Here is a 13685-nt window from a genome sequence, read left to right as displayed (position 1 = left end):
GCACTAGACGTTTGACACGCTGCGCAAGACTTTAATCTATTATAGGTTTTATAACGTAAAATAATTCACATCATTGGAAGGACATTGTTCTGCTTTTGTTTATTGATGACACTATGAACTAGCTCAAATCGATGAGCAAAGTATTGGATCTGTGTACGTGCCTGTGCCATACTTGACTCATGTTTGATCATTTTTTTCCAGCAATACTGTGTACGGTGACACTGCAGAGCCAATTCCTTCTCCTTTTTCTCCTCCTCCTCTTCCTCCGTGCAGTGGGACAGACGCTGTTGATGTGGAACATGTTTCAATAAGGTATTGCAAATTTATACAAAGATTTATTCTGCAGCATTCAGCCTTTTATGAAGCTGATACTTCACTTCTCTGTTTCTTGCAGCTATGATGTGGAGATGCTGGTGTTGGACTAGGGTGGACACAGTAAGAAGTCTCACGACACCAGGTTAAAGTCCAAGAGGTTTATTTGGTGTCCCAAGCTTTCGGAGTGCTGCCCCTTCATCAGCTGAGTCACTTGATGAAGGAGCAGCGCTCTGAAAGCTTGTGATTCCAAATAACCTGTTGGACTTTAACCTGGTGTTGTGAGACCTGTTCTTGCATTTTTACCATATTTCAGTATATTTTATTCAGTCATAAATGTATTTATCTTTTGACGAGCAGTCGCACTGTCTTGTGATGTCTCTGATCTCACCCTCCTATTTTAAACAGTGCACATTCTGCTGAGGTTGATTCTCAAGTGGATTTGATGAAAAAAAAATTACAATGACTTCTTGGAATTCTGTAGAATCCTTAACTTTGTTCTTGATTTCTCAGCGTGGCAATATATTTTTTAGCTCTGTTAATGTCATTCACTAGGAGTGGCACAGTGGTTAGCACTGCTGCCTCACAGCACCAGGCACCCGGGTTCGAATCCCGGCTTGGGTCCCTGTCTGTGTGGAGTCTGCATGTTCTCCCTGTGTCTGCGTGGCTTTCCTCTGGGTGCTCCGGTTTTCTCCCACAGTCTGAAAAACGTGCTGGTTAGGTGTGTTGACCACGCTAAATTCTCCCGCAGTGTACAGGCACCAGAATGTGGTGACTAACGAATTTTCACAGTAACTTCATTGCCATGTTAATATAAGCCTACTTATGACACTAATAAATAAACTTTAACTAAGTGTCATTCTGATTTAGTTAAATTTTGTTTTGTTGGTATGTATTCAGAGGTATCACAAAACTTGTATAGGAAGTTATTTGTTTCTATGTCCAATGATGGCAAGATTATACTTTTCTTATTAAATCAATATTTCCATTTATTCTGTTCCGTTAAGTAGGGACTGCAACATCCGTATTGCAGCAGTGGTGCAGAACAAGTGGGGCCATTGTTCCTTAGCCAATAATTTGACATTGCTCAATGTTGTGAGGACAGTATATTAACACATCTGGCATATGATAGACATTGGGGCAGGTGAATTTTCCAATCCTGCTGGCTGTGGGAATTGTTGCGGGTGGGACGCAAAAATTGACGGACCTTTTGAAGGTCCATTGACCTCAGGTGGGAATTTCTGGCCTCAGGGCAGGTGTGACCGGAAAATTCTGGCTTGGCAATGTGTCAGAGATCAGAATGTCATGTGTCAGCAGCCAGTTAAGGACTTCTATCTGCTGAAAAGATGCTTAATTTTGATCCAGCTGTTGGCCAATTTGATCCTTTGAAATATCAGCGGAGGGCAGTGCAATTGGCACAGTGGTTTGTTTGTTTCCTCCCACAGCCCAAAGATATACAGGTTAACTTGATTGACCATTTAGCCCTTCAATTCTGCACCAACAACACCCAGTCCCTAACCCCACCTATTTTCCTTGCTAATCTCTCTGATGCTCATGGTCAATTTAGTATGGCCAATCAACCTAACCTGTGCATCTTTGGACTGCGGAGGAAATTGGAGCTCCAAGAGGAAACCCATGCAAGCAAGGGAAGAATGTGCAAACTCCACACAGACAGTTGTCCGAGTCTCTGGCACTGTGAGGCAGCAATGATAACCATGGGACGGCATAGTGGCACAGTGGTTAGCACTGCTGCCTCACAGAGCCAGGGACTCAGGTTAAATTCTGGCTTTGTGTCACTGTCTGTGTGGAGTTTGCATGTTCTCCCCGTATCTGTGGATTTCCTCTGGGTGCTCTGGTTTCCTCCCATAGTCGAAAGAAGTGCGGGTTAGGTTGATTGGTCATGCTAAATTACCCCTTAGTGTCCCAAGATGTGTAGGTTAAGGGGATTAACAGGGTAAATACCTGGGGTATGGGGATAAGGTCTGGGTGGGATTGTTGTTGGTGCAGGCTGAATTGGCTGAATGGTTTCCTTCTGCACTGTAGGGATTCTATGATAACCACTGTGCCACCTTGCTGCCCTAACTTGAGATGAATAGGTTTAAGGATTTACAAATGGATTTGAATTGGTTAAATTGTAGATTAAGGAGTAGAATCACCAACATAATTTTCTTTGGATAACACTGAATGCAATGTATTGGGTCAGTAAGTGCAAGATTAGGAAAGTCAACAAGTGTGGATGGATGGTGTCGATGGGGATCGTCAGATTTTTGGGCACTGCAATCACTTTTGAGGTGAGACAAGCTTCTATAGATGGGTTAGTCTGCACTGAACCAGAGAGGCAACGTGGCCTTGCAGAAGCAGTAAAGAGACTGATGGCAAAAAACTGAAACTATTAGGGTGTGGTAAACCAAAAAGACTAGCCAAACACATAGCGGGAAGCGGGGGGAGATAGTTACCCAAATAAGGATACCGTACATGAAGACAAGAAATAAGTGAGTCAGGAGCACAAATTCAGATTAAGGAATTTAATGTCACAGCCATCACCAAGATCTGGTTACAAGTTGGGCAGGGTTAGAAGCTATACATTTCAGCTGTGGGATCTTCAGAAAAGATTATACAATGGAGCAGCAATATTGGTCTAAGAAAACACAATTACAGCAGTAAGGGATGATACAAGCAGTGGATGCACAACGGGTAGAATTAAGGATTAGCAAAGACTTTAACACATTACCTACGGAACTCTTAATAGGAACAATGTAGTGGGGTGCTGAAAAATCTGGAGATCTGGAAAAAATGTAGGGTCTTAATTTATGAATTATGAAGATTTGGTTCCCATTATGAATATTAATTGGGTGTTTCATTTTATTTAAGTGGTGGGCTTTAATTGGGGATCTGCATGTGGTCAGATATAGAAGACTAGGCCGAAGCTATGCTTGCTGGATTAGTTCAGCAGATTATTTAATGTGTGTCTTTATTGTTAAAAGCTTGTAAATGTATGTTACCGATGAAGGATGGGGAAAATTGGAGATTATGCCAGCGAGATTTGTGATTTCCGGTTTTCACCAGATTTTGACCTCATACATCAAGAGTGCAAGCTCAAAATCCTGCCCATGGTCTTGTTGTGGTTGTATCCTGCAAGAAGTAAGACACTTTCTGAGATGGATTCCAGTCAGTTGATGAAAGTTTCTAGATTTCATCCAAGAATTCTATTACAAAAGTTACCTGTTGAATGTGTAGAAGGTCTGGTCAGAATTGGCTAGGTTTTGGAAAAGGCCATTCAGTTTCTCGCAGAATTCAGCAAATTGGATAAAAGATCAACCAAGTTCAGTTTGGGCACCTCTGTATAGATGCTAGTGTTTAATGGATTATGTTGAGGTATCTCATCCGGTCAGTCAATTAATTCTAACTGATACTCAGTTCTTGAAGAAGGAGACTCAGTTGAATCAGGTACTTGATGCCTTAAAAATTCTTAGGAAATGATCATTCCCTTCAGCCTTTGTGGAAAATTTGACGAATGACCAATCCATCTAACCTGCACATCTTTCGACTGTAGGTAGAAACCACAGCATCTGGAGAAAACCCATGCAGACATGGAGAGAACGTGCAAACTCCACACAAACAGTGTAGAGAATTGAACCTGGGTCCCTGGTGCTGTGAAGCAGCAGGTTCCACCGTCTGAGGTCACTTGAGTGTGGTAATTCCATGGAAAGCACCTAGAACAAGTGATTTTATAAGTACTGAAGTAATATCCAGTGGGATGCCTGTGTTGTGGAGTAAAACCTCTATGAAAAAGACACAAAACAAACCTGGCAAGGAGCACCGTAAGACAGTTTTTGGGAAATCGTTAGCTCTGCAGCTTACCCGGTCAGGACATTCCCTTAACATGAAACCTGAAGTTTTACGTTAATGTTCAACCAATATTAATGTTATTAGTTGCTAAGGATAAAATTCTGAAACCACCTGACGAGGTAGCAGATACAGAAGGTAAATTGTGGAAATTGAGCAAAATATCACGATTGAAATGATTCTTCCAGGATAAAGGGAGAGGCAGTGGCACAGTGGTGTTGTCACTGGACTAATAATCCAGAGACCCAAAGCAAAATCTGGAGGTCCAGGTTCAAATGTCATGAAAGGAGATAAGTGCAATTTGAGTTCAAAAAAAATCTGGAATTAAAATTCTGATGATAACCAAGACACGTCATAAAAACCCATCTGGTTCACTAATGTCCTTTAAGGAAGGAAAATTTCTGCCCTTAGCTAGTCTGGCCTACATGTGACTCCAGGCTCCCAGTAATGTAGTTGACTCTTAAATGTCTTCTGAAATGGAGGGCAGTTCAGGATGCCCCAGCCAATGACATCCAAATCCGGTAAAATGAATAAAGAAATAGAATTTCTTGGTGAATGAGCAGCCCAGAGGGAGCTAGATTCATTTTGGCATTTAATTTGGTCTGTTGGTATTAATGAAGGAAAAATTTCACACGCTGTCATGATGCACGTTGGTGATTTCTTATGTGCTGGTAACTGTGGAATTTGAGAAAATTACTTTAAGGTTAGAGCAGAATTTTAGATTGCGAGTCAGGCTTGTGTGGATTTAAAATAAATTGTTTTAGATATTAAGCAAAGTGGGTCTGGAATAATTTTTATCAACAATCATAACTAAAGAGTGTTACTCCCAGTTAACTTGACTCGGTTATCACAGAATGATTGTTATATTTAAAGAAGAACCAAAGCTGTTGTCAAGCCTGTTTCGTTAGTTGAACTGGTTGTGCGGTCACACTGGGCTAGATGCTTGTTTTGTTTTGTTAGAGTTAAATACTTTGAAATATCCCTAAGAAGAAGATATTTTAAGGACAAATAAAATGTTACAAACATAAAATCTGTCCTCGAGTTTCTTTCCTCAGCTTTGTCCTTTAAATAGTTCTCCTTGAAATTCTTTATTTCCCTATAATTTGCGTCAGTTACACTTGTGAAACATTTGTATATTATTTTAGTGGATATTGCAGAATTTTTTGATTTATGATGCTGATCTGTATACAGATATTAGTGGACAGTAGTTCAGGGAGCTAGATAAATTCATATTAGTGGTTAATTTGGTCTTACCACTTGTGTGTTAAATGAGATTGCATTCTTGTCAAACGTAGTCCCCTTAATCACTTTTCCTTACTGAGGTGCAGGCAGGCGCCACATGGATTGTATGGAGCCCTGTGACTCTGCAGCCAGTTGTAGAATACTTACTACAAATTATGATTGCTCCAGCTCCTATCGTATATATGTTGGGTGTATCGATGCTAACTCGATTTGCTCATCGTACATTTTGATGATTGATAGGAAGGACGTTATTTTCAATATCTTTGTTTGCTCAACCAATTAAATGTAATGAGATTTCTGTAAATATAATGGAACTTGACCATTTCACATCTGAAACTAAACTTTGGTGCTTCCATAAATCCTGTTTCATTTCAAGGGGATCAGATATGCCAAGTAATTGCACTTTAACAAAGTGCAAACCACTCACCCAACATGCTTCCTAAAGTGCGAGCTGTAACCTGATTCCTTTAGGTGAAATTTAAGTATAATAAAGTAATTGTGTTTGAATGATGTGGGAAGTCCTCGCTGCGGACTTGTTTCTGCCTGAATACACTATAATCTACGACTCTATAACCGACAGTAATGGTAATGGAAAATGGCTTGTGTTCTTTGTCCAACCTTAAATGTGGGTGGTTTCTGGAATAGGGTCCGTACTTCCTTTTCCACTAAAGAATGATCAACAGTTTAAGCGTTAGACTGACACCGAAGAACCATGTAAATTTAGTCTGCCGGGGTCATTTGTTTGTTGTTGGTTAGTTACTGACAACAGCCACAGCCTCAGAGATAGGTTCTACTCCTGGGAAAAAGATAGATTGTTTGGCTTACTTGCTGGCTGAGATTGTAAGTGTAGCCCTTAAGGTGAGAATTTTTGGGGGAAGAGGTTTGAATCACGGCCCGTGAACTTAATGTCGAGCTTGGAGGAGCACTCTTGTTTCTCTCGGCTTCACAAGAAGATTCCAGAATAAAAATGGTCATTTTGGTAGTTGGCTTCCATACACGTGAGAATACTGGTTGTAGAATGCACCATCAGTATGCATCAAAGCAACATCATCATCCTGTTTAAAGCTTTGAATTTTACAAAAATGATAACAACCAAATTTGATTTAAGTTATGTGAATTTAAAAAAAGTGGGAGGTATTGGTGCCAAGTGATGATTTAAATTTCCAAATGTGCGCTGATATTTTAGCTGTTAGTCATTGATGTTTTGTTAAGTGGAAACACCTCTTTAAATTATACCTACAACATAGTATTGGTTCAGAATGAGTTTTGGGAATGTCACTGATTATGTTCCTTTATTTTACAGTGTTTCTGTGCCTTCCAGTTGCGAAGAGCCAGTTCTAGCTTTTCCTCTACCTCCTCCACTTCTAACTCTGCAATCTGACGATACAGATAAGCCAACCATTGATGTAGCAGAGCAACAGAAAGAGCTTGTGAGGTATGTTTGGAAGAAGAAGAAAGATTGGCATTTGCACAGAGCTTCACAAGACAACTGAACATCTTAAAGTGTTTCACAGCCAAGGATGTATTTGTGAAGAGTTTAGTCACTGTCCTAATGTGACGTGGTGCAGATGTGTTTTATTTTAACAAGACCATGGGGCTAAATCATAGCCTTTTTTGTCTGTGTGTTATGCATCAAGAGGTTGAAGGGAGGATTGCATGTCTATGTGATTGTTTCTTTGCACCCTGTCAGGAAATGCTTTGTGTCCAAAATTTCACGCTGGAAATCTATCCCCATATTTGTACATATTGTTACTAAAACAGAAAATGTTCAGTAGAATTTAAGAACTTTTCCTGGTACAATAAACTGGGAACAGTGGCACTATGGGATCCATGATGGTCAGGTAACTGGTTGAAGAGGCAGATTATTTGGCATTTCAAGATTTAGCAGAAATTTTGATGGAGCGAATTTGATAATCGACTAGGTATCTACAAGTGCAATAAGAATGCCAAACGAAAAGGTTTCCTCTTCACATGTCGACAACGTTCATTTAAGTTCACCTTAGTTGACACCATCTGAATGCATTAAATTATTGGCCATGGACTTCTGATCAGCAGCAGAACAAGAGCACACGTGACGGGTCCTGTTTCAAACTGCATCCTGACCTCTGCTTGGAAGCCCTGGGTTCTGCCTGTCCTGGCTGCAGGCTGATACAGCAATGAGGTTGGTCAGGAAGCCCAGTGGTGCAGTGCCGCTGTAGTGAAGTGATGTCCCCTTGTTATCTTGAACTGAATGCAGGCCCATTGAGATATGTTTTCAGTTCATTCAATCTCACTGTTTTGGACCCATCTTTATTAACAAGGCCCCACACGCAAACCTGCACTGCCAACACTGCTCGACCTCACTCCACACATTTGTCAAAACCCACAACACTGCACCTCCATCCCATGCACCCGGATGGCTATTTTTAAATTGACCTGTCAGCTTTCAGGTTTCCCCCAGCCAAGCCCACATCTCCAATACTTTCCAGTCTCCTGCTGCTCACAATATCCAGCATTGCTCATAACCGCCCGCCCTCCTCTCCCCCTGCACCTTGACTCTGCCTTGCTTCCTCCCTGGCGCTTCTCACCTCCCCTCCTTTCCCCACCCCCAATGACCACTGCCAGACTTATCAACACTGTTCCCGTCACCCTGCAACCATGAAAATATTCACTCCCCACCCCACCCTGCCCCTGTATTCCCAGCCATGCTCGACCTTCTCCTGACGCCAAGCCCCATCCCCGATTTGCTTTCAAATGGATCCTCTCCCTGTTTAAGCTTTCCCCCACAAACCAACACTTCTGACTCTACTCAGAATCTCCCCCAGTGCTCAACCCCCTCATCACCTTTCCACACTTTCCAGCAGCGCTTAGTCTTCTCAGTGAGAATGCTTACCCCACCTCCCCTCATCCCCCCAACACTGCTCACTGCCCCCACAGCACTGAAAATACTCACCCCCTCCTGCACCCCCTGACAATGCTGAGCCTCCTCCCTCACACTGCTAATTCCCTATCCAATCCCGGTCTCCCGGCTCTGCTCTGACATTGGTCCGACCAAGGAGCCAAGAATTCCGGATGTTGAGCCGGGGTGGGGAGTAGGGTGAACTGTTCTGAGGTGGACGTAGCAGGAGGGGGTTGGGGGTGGTGCATGGTAAGCAGTGTCAGGGGTGCCCTGGGTCCACCTGATTTACTTGGAGTTGCACTGATCAGCAGTGATCAGTCTGCTAGGACCAGCTCCAAAATTATCTGTGTAGAAATCAGTGTAAGTTTTGGCCAAACAGTTCAAGTTAATGCACTTAGCTGTGCCATGGAGTCATTTCTGGTGTTCTAAGTGTTCTGGGTTCAGAAGCTGGCTCCCAGGAACTCCCAATACCACTTCCATCCTGATCTCAACGCGAACTGCTATTTAATTGGAAGATCCAGGCCAGTATTTCTGTTTTGCTATCCTTGTGTCTTGTGAGGGCACAGTGAAAACAACATCAGTTTTCCTCGAAAATCAGAAACCAGCTTGGTTTTGTTTGCTTGCTATCGAGTGGCCACTCACTGATTCCACGACCTATGATGGGGTCTTTGCTCAAGGGTTACACAGATTGTATCCGCTGAGTTCCAGCCCTACATTCTTTACAAATAGTCACTTCTCAATTTAATTTCTTGCAGGTAATTTTTATGTTTTGGGTCTTTTAACAAATCTAACATTCAATAGAAAGTTGCCTAATGACTATATTTCAGAAAGGCACCTATACTAATTTTAAGGGTTATATTTTAAGATCCAGTTCATTTTTACCAGTTTCTGGCATTCAAACAATCCATTTAGATTAGAATAAAATGAAAAGTGAAGCAAACTGCTTTGAGATTGACATGTAGGTGGGGCTATCCCAGTGTGCATTGGGTAAGGGAATGAACCAATACATTTCTTCATTTTTGCATAATGCAAATAGTTTGACATGTGAAAACATGTAAAAAGCCATGTCAAACTGGAAGTTATTTGATCTTACCGAGGTGATTGTGCCTATTGTATCTAAATTGTGATGTTACTGTGTACTTCTGATGTGGAGATGCCAGTGTTGGACTGGGGTGAACACAGTAAGAAGTCTCACAACACCAGGTTAAAGTCCAACAGGTTTGTTTGATAGTAAAAGCCACTAGATTTTGAAGCGCTGCTCCTTCGTCAGGTAAGTGTTGTTCAGGTATTGTGAGACTTCCTACTGTATAGTTCAGCAGCTATTGGTAATAAAACCTGCTCTGTCATTTTATTTTACCTTATGGAACACTTCAAATCTTGTCACGTTTTGCGTTTTCCAGTGTTTCGTTATCAAGTGACTCGGAAGCGCCAATTGTTCCTCCTCTTCCATTTGTACCACCCCCTCTTTCACCTGAAGGAAGTAACGAACCAGAGGTTGATACGACAGACCTGCAGAAACTTCGAAGGTATGTGGTGTAAAAGTCTGACTTCTAAGCTTGTTATTCTGTCACTTTGTTTTCTAGTTTATAACTAATCAACAGATTGAAGATGAAAATCAGTTTGCAATTGTCTGACTTTCGTACTAATTTTAAGGGTTATATTTTAAGATCCAGTTCACTGTGAGAGTGTGTTTTGATCAAGTTTGATGGTGAGTTGAGGAGATTCTTGTCCTTTCTTGAGTTGGAAGCTCACCCTAGTGGACAAAATCTATCAATGCAGGAACTTGTCCAGACCTGAGGACAGTGATATTTCTTGTCTGGTTCTGGCTGTTTCAGCTGCTTGTGTTGAAGGAATGAAGACTAAGAACTTGCATCTCTTTGTCATCTTTAGCATTTAAACCATTACTATGATTTAAAAAAAATATGTTTAATGGACTCTTGCACTTGGTTAAGGTGCTAGGTGCAATGTTTCTCATGCTTTTTATGTCTTTGATTTGCCTGTGTAAGCCTGACAGTACTTATTTGCAAGGATCGTCACATTCCTGTGGTATCGTGGCCAGAGATTTCCTGCTCCTAGGTTACTACAGTGCCCTGAAAATTTTATGTCTACGAAACAGCCATAACTGCTCCCCAGTCACATAGCTCTGCTGGAAATCAGGATTTTGAGAGCTTTGAAATGTACCGAATTTTGCTTTCTGTTTTGTGGCTGTTATGATCCCAGTTGATGATGATATAACTGGATGGAAGATCCCAGAATGGAACCCTGCCTCAAAAGATCGTACCTTTTTAATAAAAATGTGGAGGAACAGAGTCACAGGGCTGCTAACTACTTCTAAGAACAAAAACACATTTATTAAACATAGAAGTTGAGTTTTTATACAATACTCCTTTACTCCCTCTTTGCTTCACAATCACGCACTGATTTTAAGATTGACATGAATCACAAAGTACATCTGAAGTTGCAATGGTCTCATTAGTGCACACGTTCCCTTTACAGCAAACTGATTGGCAGCGGTCAAATGCGCACACTCCGCTCTCAACACAAGTTACTGTCTGTGGATTTCTCTTTGGAAACTCCCCAGATGATTATCAGATAAGAGTTTCTAAATTCCACTCCCAAAACATGCTAATCTTGAGTCCGCGCTCTTCATCCACAGGAATGGGAGTGGGAGCTCAAAATCTGTCAAAACCGGCGAGATTATGATCTCTGATTTTTGCTGCCTTTCGCTGGTGATGTAATTGGGTTCTTGCCCACAACAGGCACGAACCTGATTTTAATAAAAGTAAATCAAATTAAAGACACCCCCTTGTCACATACTTCTACCCACTCACCCAGCCAGGTCTATTTTGAAACCTCACTGATGTGATGCCACGTCAGCACGGTTTACAACAGGTCCACCCAGACATTAACATGTTGTAGGGATTCCCCACGGGGGTGAACAGGTCAGTATGTCCCCCAGGGGAGAGTGACATGGCCTGACAGTGCCCTGGCAATGTCCCTGGCACAAGTTGGCATTGTCAGGTTTGCACCATACTGGCAGAGATGCTGGCTCCCATTGCAGGGTCTGGGGTAGCCCCTGAGACCTCTGTGGTATGGAGGTTATTCTTTTTGTTAGGGGTGCCCTGATCTCAGAGCACCTGGCCTTTACTGGCTTGTTTAGGCCCCACCCTCACCATGTCCTCCTGTTTTATTTAGGGAGTGGTGTAAGATCTGAAGTGAAACACATTAGTTTGCAGTCAGACCCTGACACCTTGGTAAGATTCCATCTATACTCTCATTATAATGCCTTTCCTTAGTGGTTTGCAAAATGCAGACCAAGTTTCCCAAATGATGCATTTAAACAAAGCTTCAGTGAATCCAGTGTCCAAGATTTACACCTCTCCTTTTTAAGATTTCTTTGTCTTGACAGCTGTTCAAATGGTCGCAATTGCTTTAACTCCGAATTCCCAGACACTTATTAAAAAGACATCGAACATTTCATCTACCTCTGAAGTCTGCTTTGTCACTTCAAATCTAGTTACTGCAAGTATTTCTTTATCCCAGAACACTCTGGGCGGGATTTTCCACCAAAACCGGCAAGCCCCGCCTGAGTTCAACAGTCTTTTCCATGATCCACCCCTCTGTCACTCTGATTTCTGTGGTGGGCGGGACGGTAAAATTTGCCCCCCTGTTTATCCTTCCTTGAATTCTTCTGAATAACATTTTGCTCTTTGTTCACTTTGTTCAGTCACCTGAAACATTCTTTCTGCCCTAATTTCATAGATACATAGAACATAGAACATAGAACATAGAACATAGAACACTACAGCACAAACAGGCCCTTCGGCCCACAAGTTGCGCCGACCACATCACCTACCAACCTACAGACCTATCTATAACCCTCAATCTCATTAAACCCCATATACTCATCCAGAAGTCTTTTAAAAGACCCCAGCGAGTTCGCCTCCACCACCACTGACGGCAGCCGATTCCATTCACTCACCACCCTCTGAGTGAAAAACTTACCCCTAACATCACTTCTGAACCTCCCTCCCCGCACCTTAAATCTGTGTCCTCTCGTAGCGACCATTTCAAACCGGGGAAATAGCCTCTGAGAGTCCACCCTATCTATTCCTCTCAACATTTTGTAAACTTCTATCAGGTCGCCTCTCAACCTTCGTCTCTCCAGGGAAAAGAGTCCCAGCTCCCTCAACCTAACTTCATAAGGCATGCCTCCCAGTCCAGGCAACATCCTTGTAAATCTCCTCTGCACCCTTTCAATAGCTTCTACATCTTTCCTATAGTGAGGCGACCAGAACTGCGCACAATACTCCAAATGAGGCCTGACAAGGGTCTTATAAAGTTCCAGCATTACCTCCCGACTCCTAAACTCAATCCCTCGATTAATGAAGGCCAGTACACCATACGCCTTCTTGACCACCTCCTCCACCTGCGAGGCCGATTTAAGAGTCCTGTGGACCCAGACCCCAAGATCCTTCTGCTCCTCAACACTACTCAGACTTCTGCCCTTAATAGTGTACTCGTTCATCCCGTTGGTTCTGCCAAAATGGACGACAACACATTTATCCGCGTTGAAGTCCATCTGCCACTTCTCCGCCCAGTCCTGCATCCTATCTATGTCCTGCTGCAACTTTTGCCATCCTTCCAGATCATCCACAACACCACCGACCTTCGTGTCATCAGCGAACTTACTTACCCATCCCTCCACTTCCTCATCCAGGTCATTTATGAAAATGACAAACAACAAGGGTCCCAGAACAGATCCTTGAGGCACTCCGCTGGTGACTGACCTCCATTCAGAAAAAGCCCCATCCACAACCACTCTCTGCCTTCTGCAGGCAAGCCAGTTCTGGATCCACAAGGCCAAAGGCCCTTGGATCCCATGCCCTCTCACCTTCTCAAGAAGTCTTGCATGGGGGACCTTATCAAACGCCTTGCTGAAGTCCATGTACACTACGTCCACGGCACTTCCTTCGTCAATGTGTTCAGTCACATTATCGAAGAACTCAACTAGGCTTGTAAGGCACGACCTGCCCTTGACAAATCCATGCTGACTATTCCTGATCATGTCAAACTTCTCCAAATGTTCGTAAATCTTGTCCCTCAGAAGCCTCTCCATCAGCTTACCAACCACTGAGGTCAGACTCACCGGTCGGTAATTTCCCGGGCTATCTCTGTTCCCTTTCTTAAAAATAGGAACTACATCCGCAATCCTCCAATCCTCTGGAACCTCTCCCGTCTCCATTGACGACGCAAAGATCATCGCCAGGGGCTCTGCAATCTCTTCCCTCGCCTCCCACAGTATCCTGGGGTACATCCCATCTGGTCCCGGCGACTTATCTACCTTGATAGAATTCAAAAGTTCCAACACATCCTCCTCCTTAATATTCACGTACTCAATCCTTTC

At 42.8% G+C, this 13685-nt stretch overlaps 1 protein-coding gene across 13 annotated transcripts in view; it reads left to right on the top strand.

Moving 5' to 3' along the window:
* The window catches only part of LOC145354415 (uncharacterized), a 266934-nt gene that overhangs the window by 133775 nt on the left and 119474 nt on the right, over nt 1–13685 (top strand). For all 13 annotated transcript variants that reach the window (XM_080205707.1, XM_080205705.1, XM_080205706.1 and 10 more), the window contains 3 exons: nt 202–312; nt 6704–6835; nt 9679–9804. In XM_080205707.1, coding sequence (XP_080061833.1) covers nt 202–312; nt 6704–6835; nt 9679–9804 — 369 coding nt within the window. The remainder of the gene's footprint in view (nt 1–201; nt 313–6703; nt 6836–9678; nt 9805–13685) is intronic.

This window comes from Carcharhinus amblyrhynchos, chromosome 17 (genome assembly GCF_965287045.1).
Source record: "Carcharhinus amblyrhynchos chromosome 17, sCarAmb.v2.hapA, whole genome shotgun sequence".
NCBI classification, from domain to species: Eukaryota; Metazoa; Chordata; class Chondrichthyes; order Carcharhiniformes; family Carcharhinidae; genus Carcharhinus; species Carcharhinus amblyrhynchos.
Note: the sequence above shows the minus strand (reverse complement) of the source record. Positions and strands in the feature narration are given on the sequence as shown.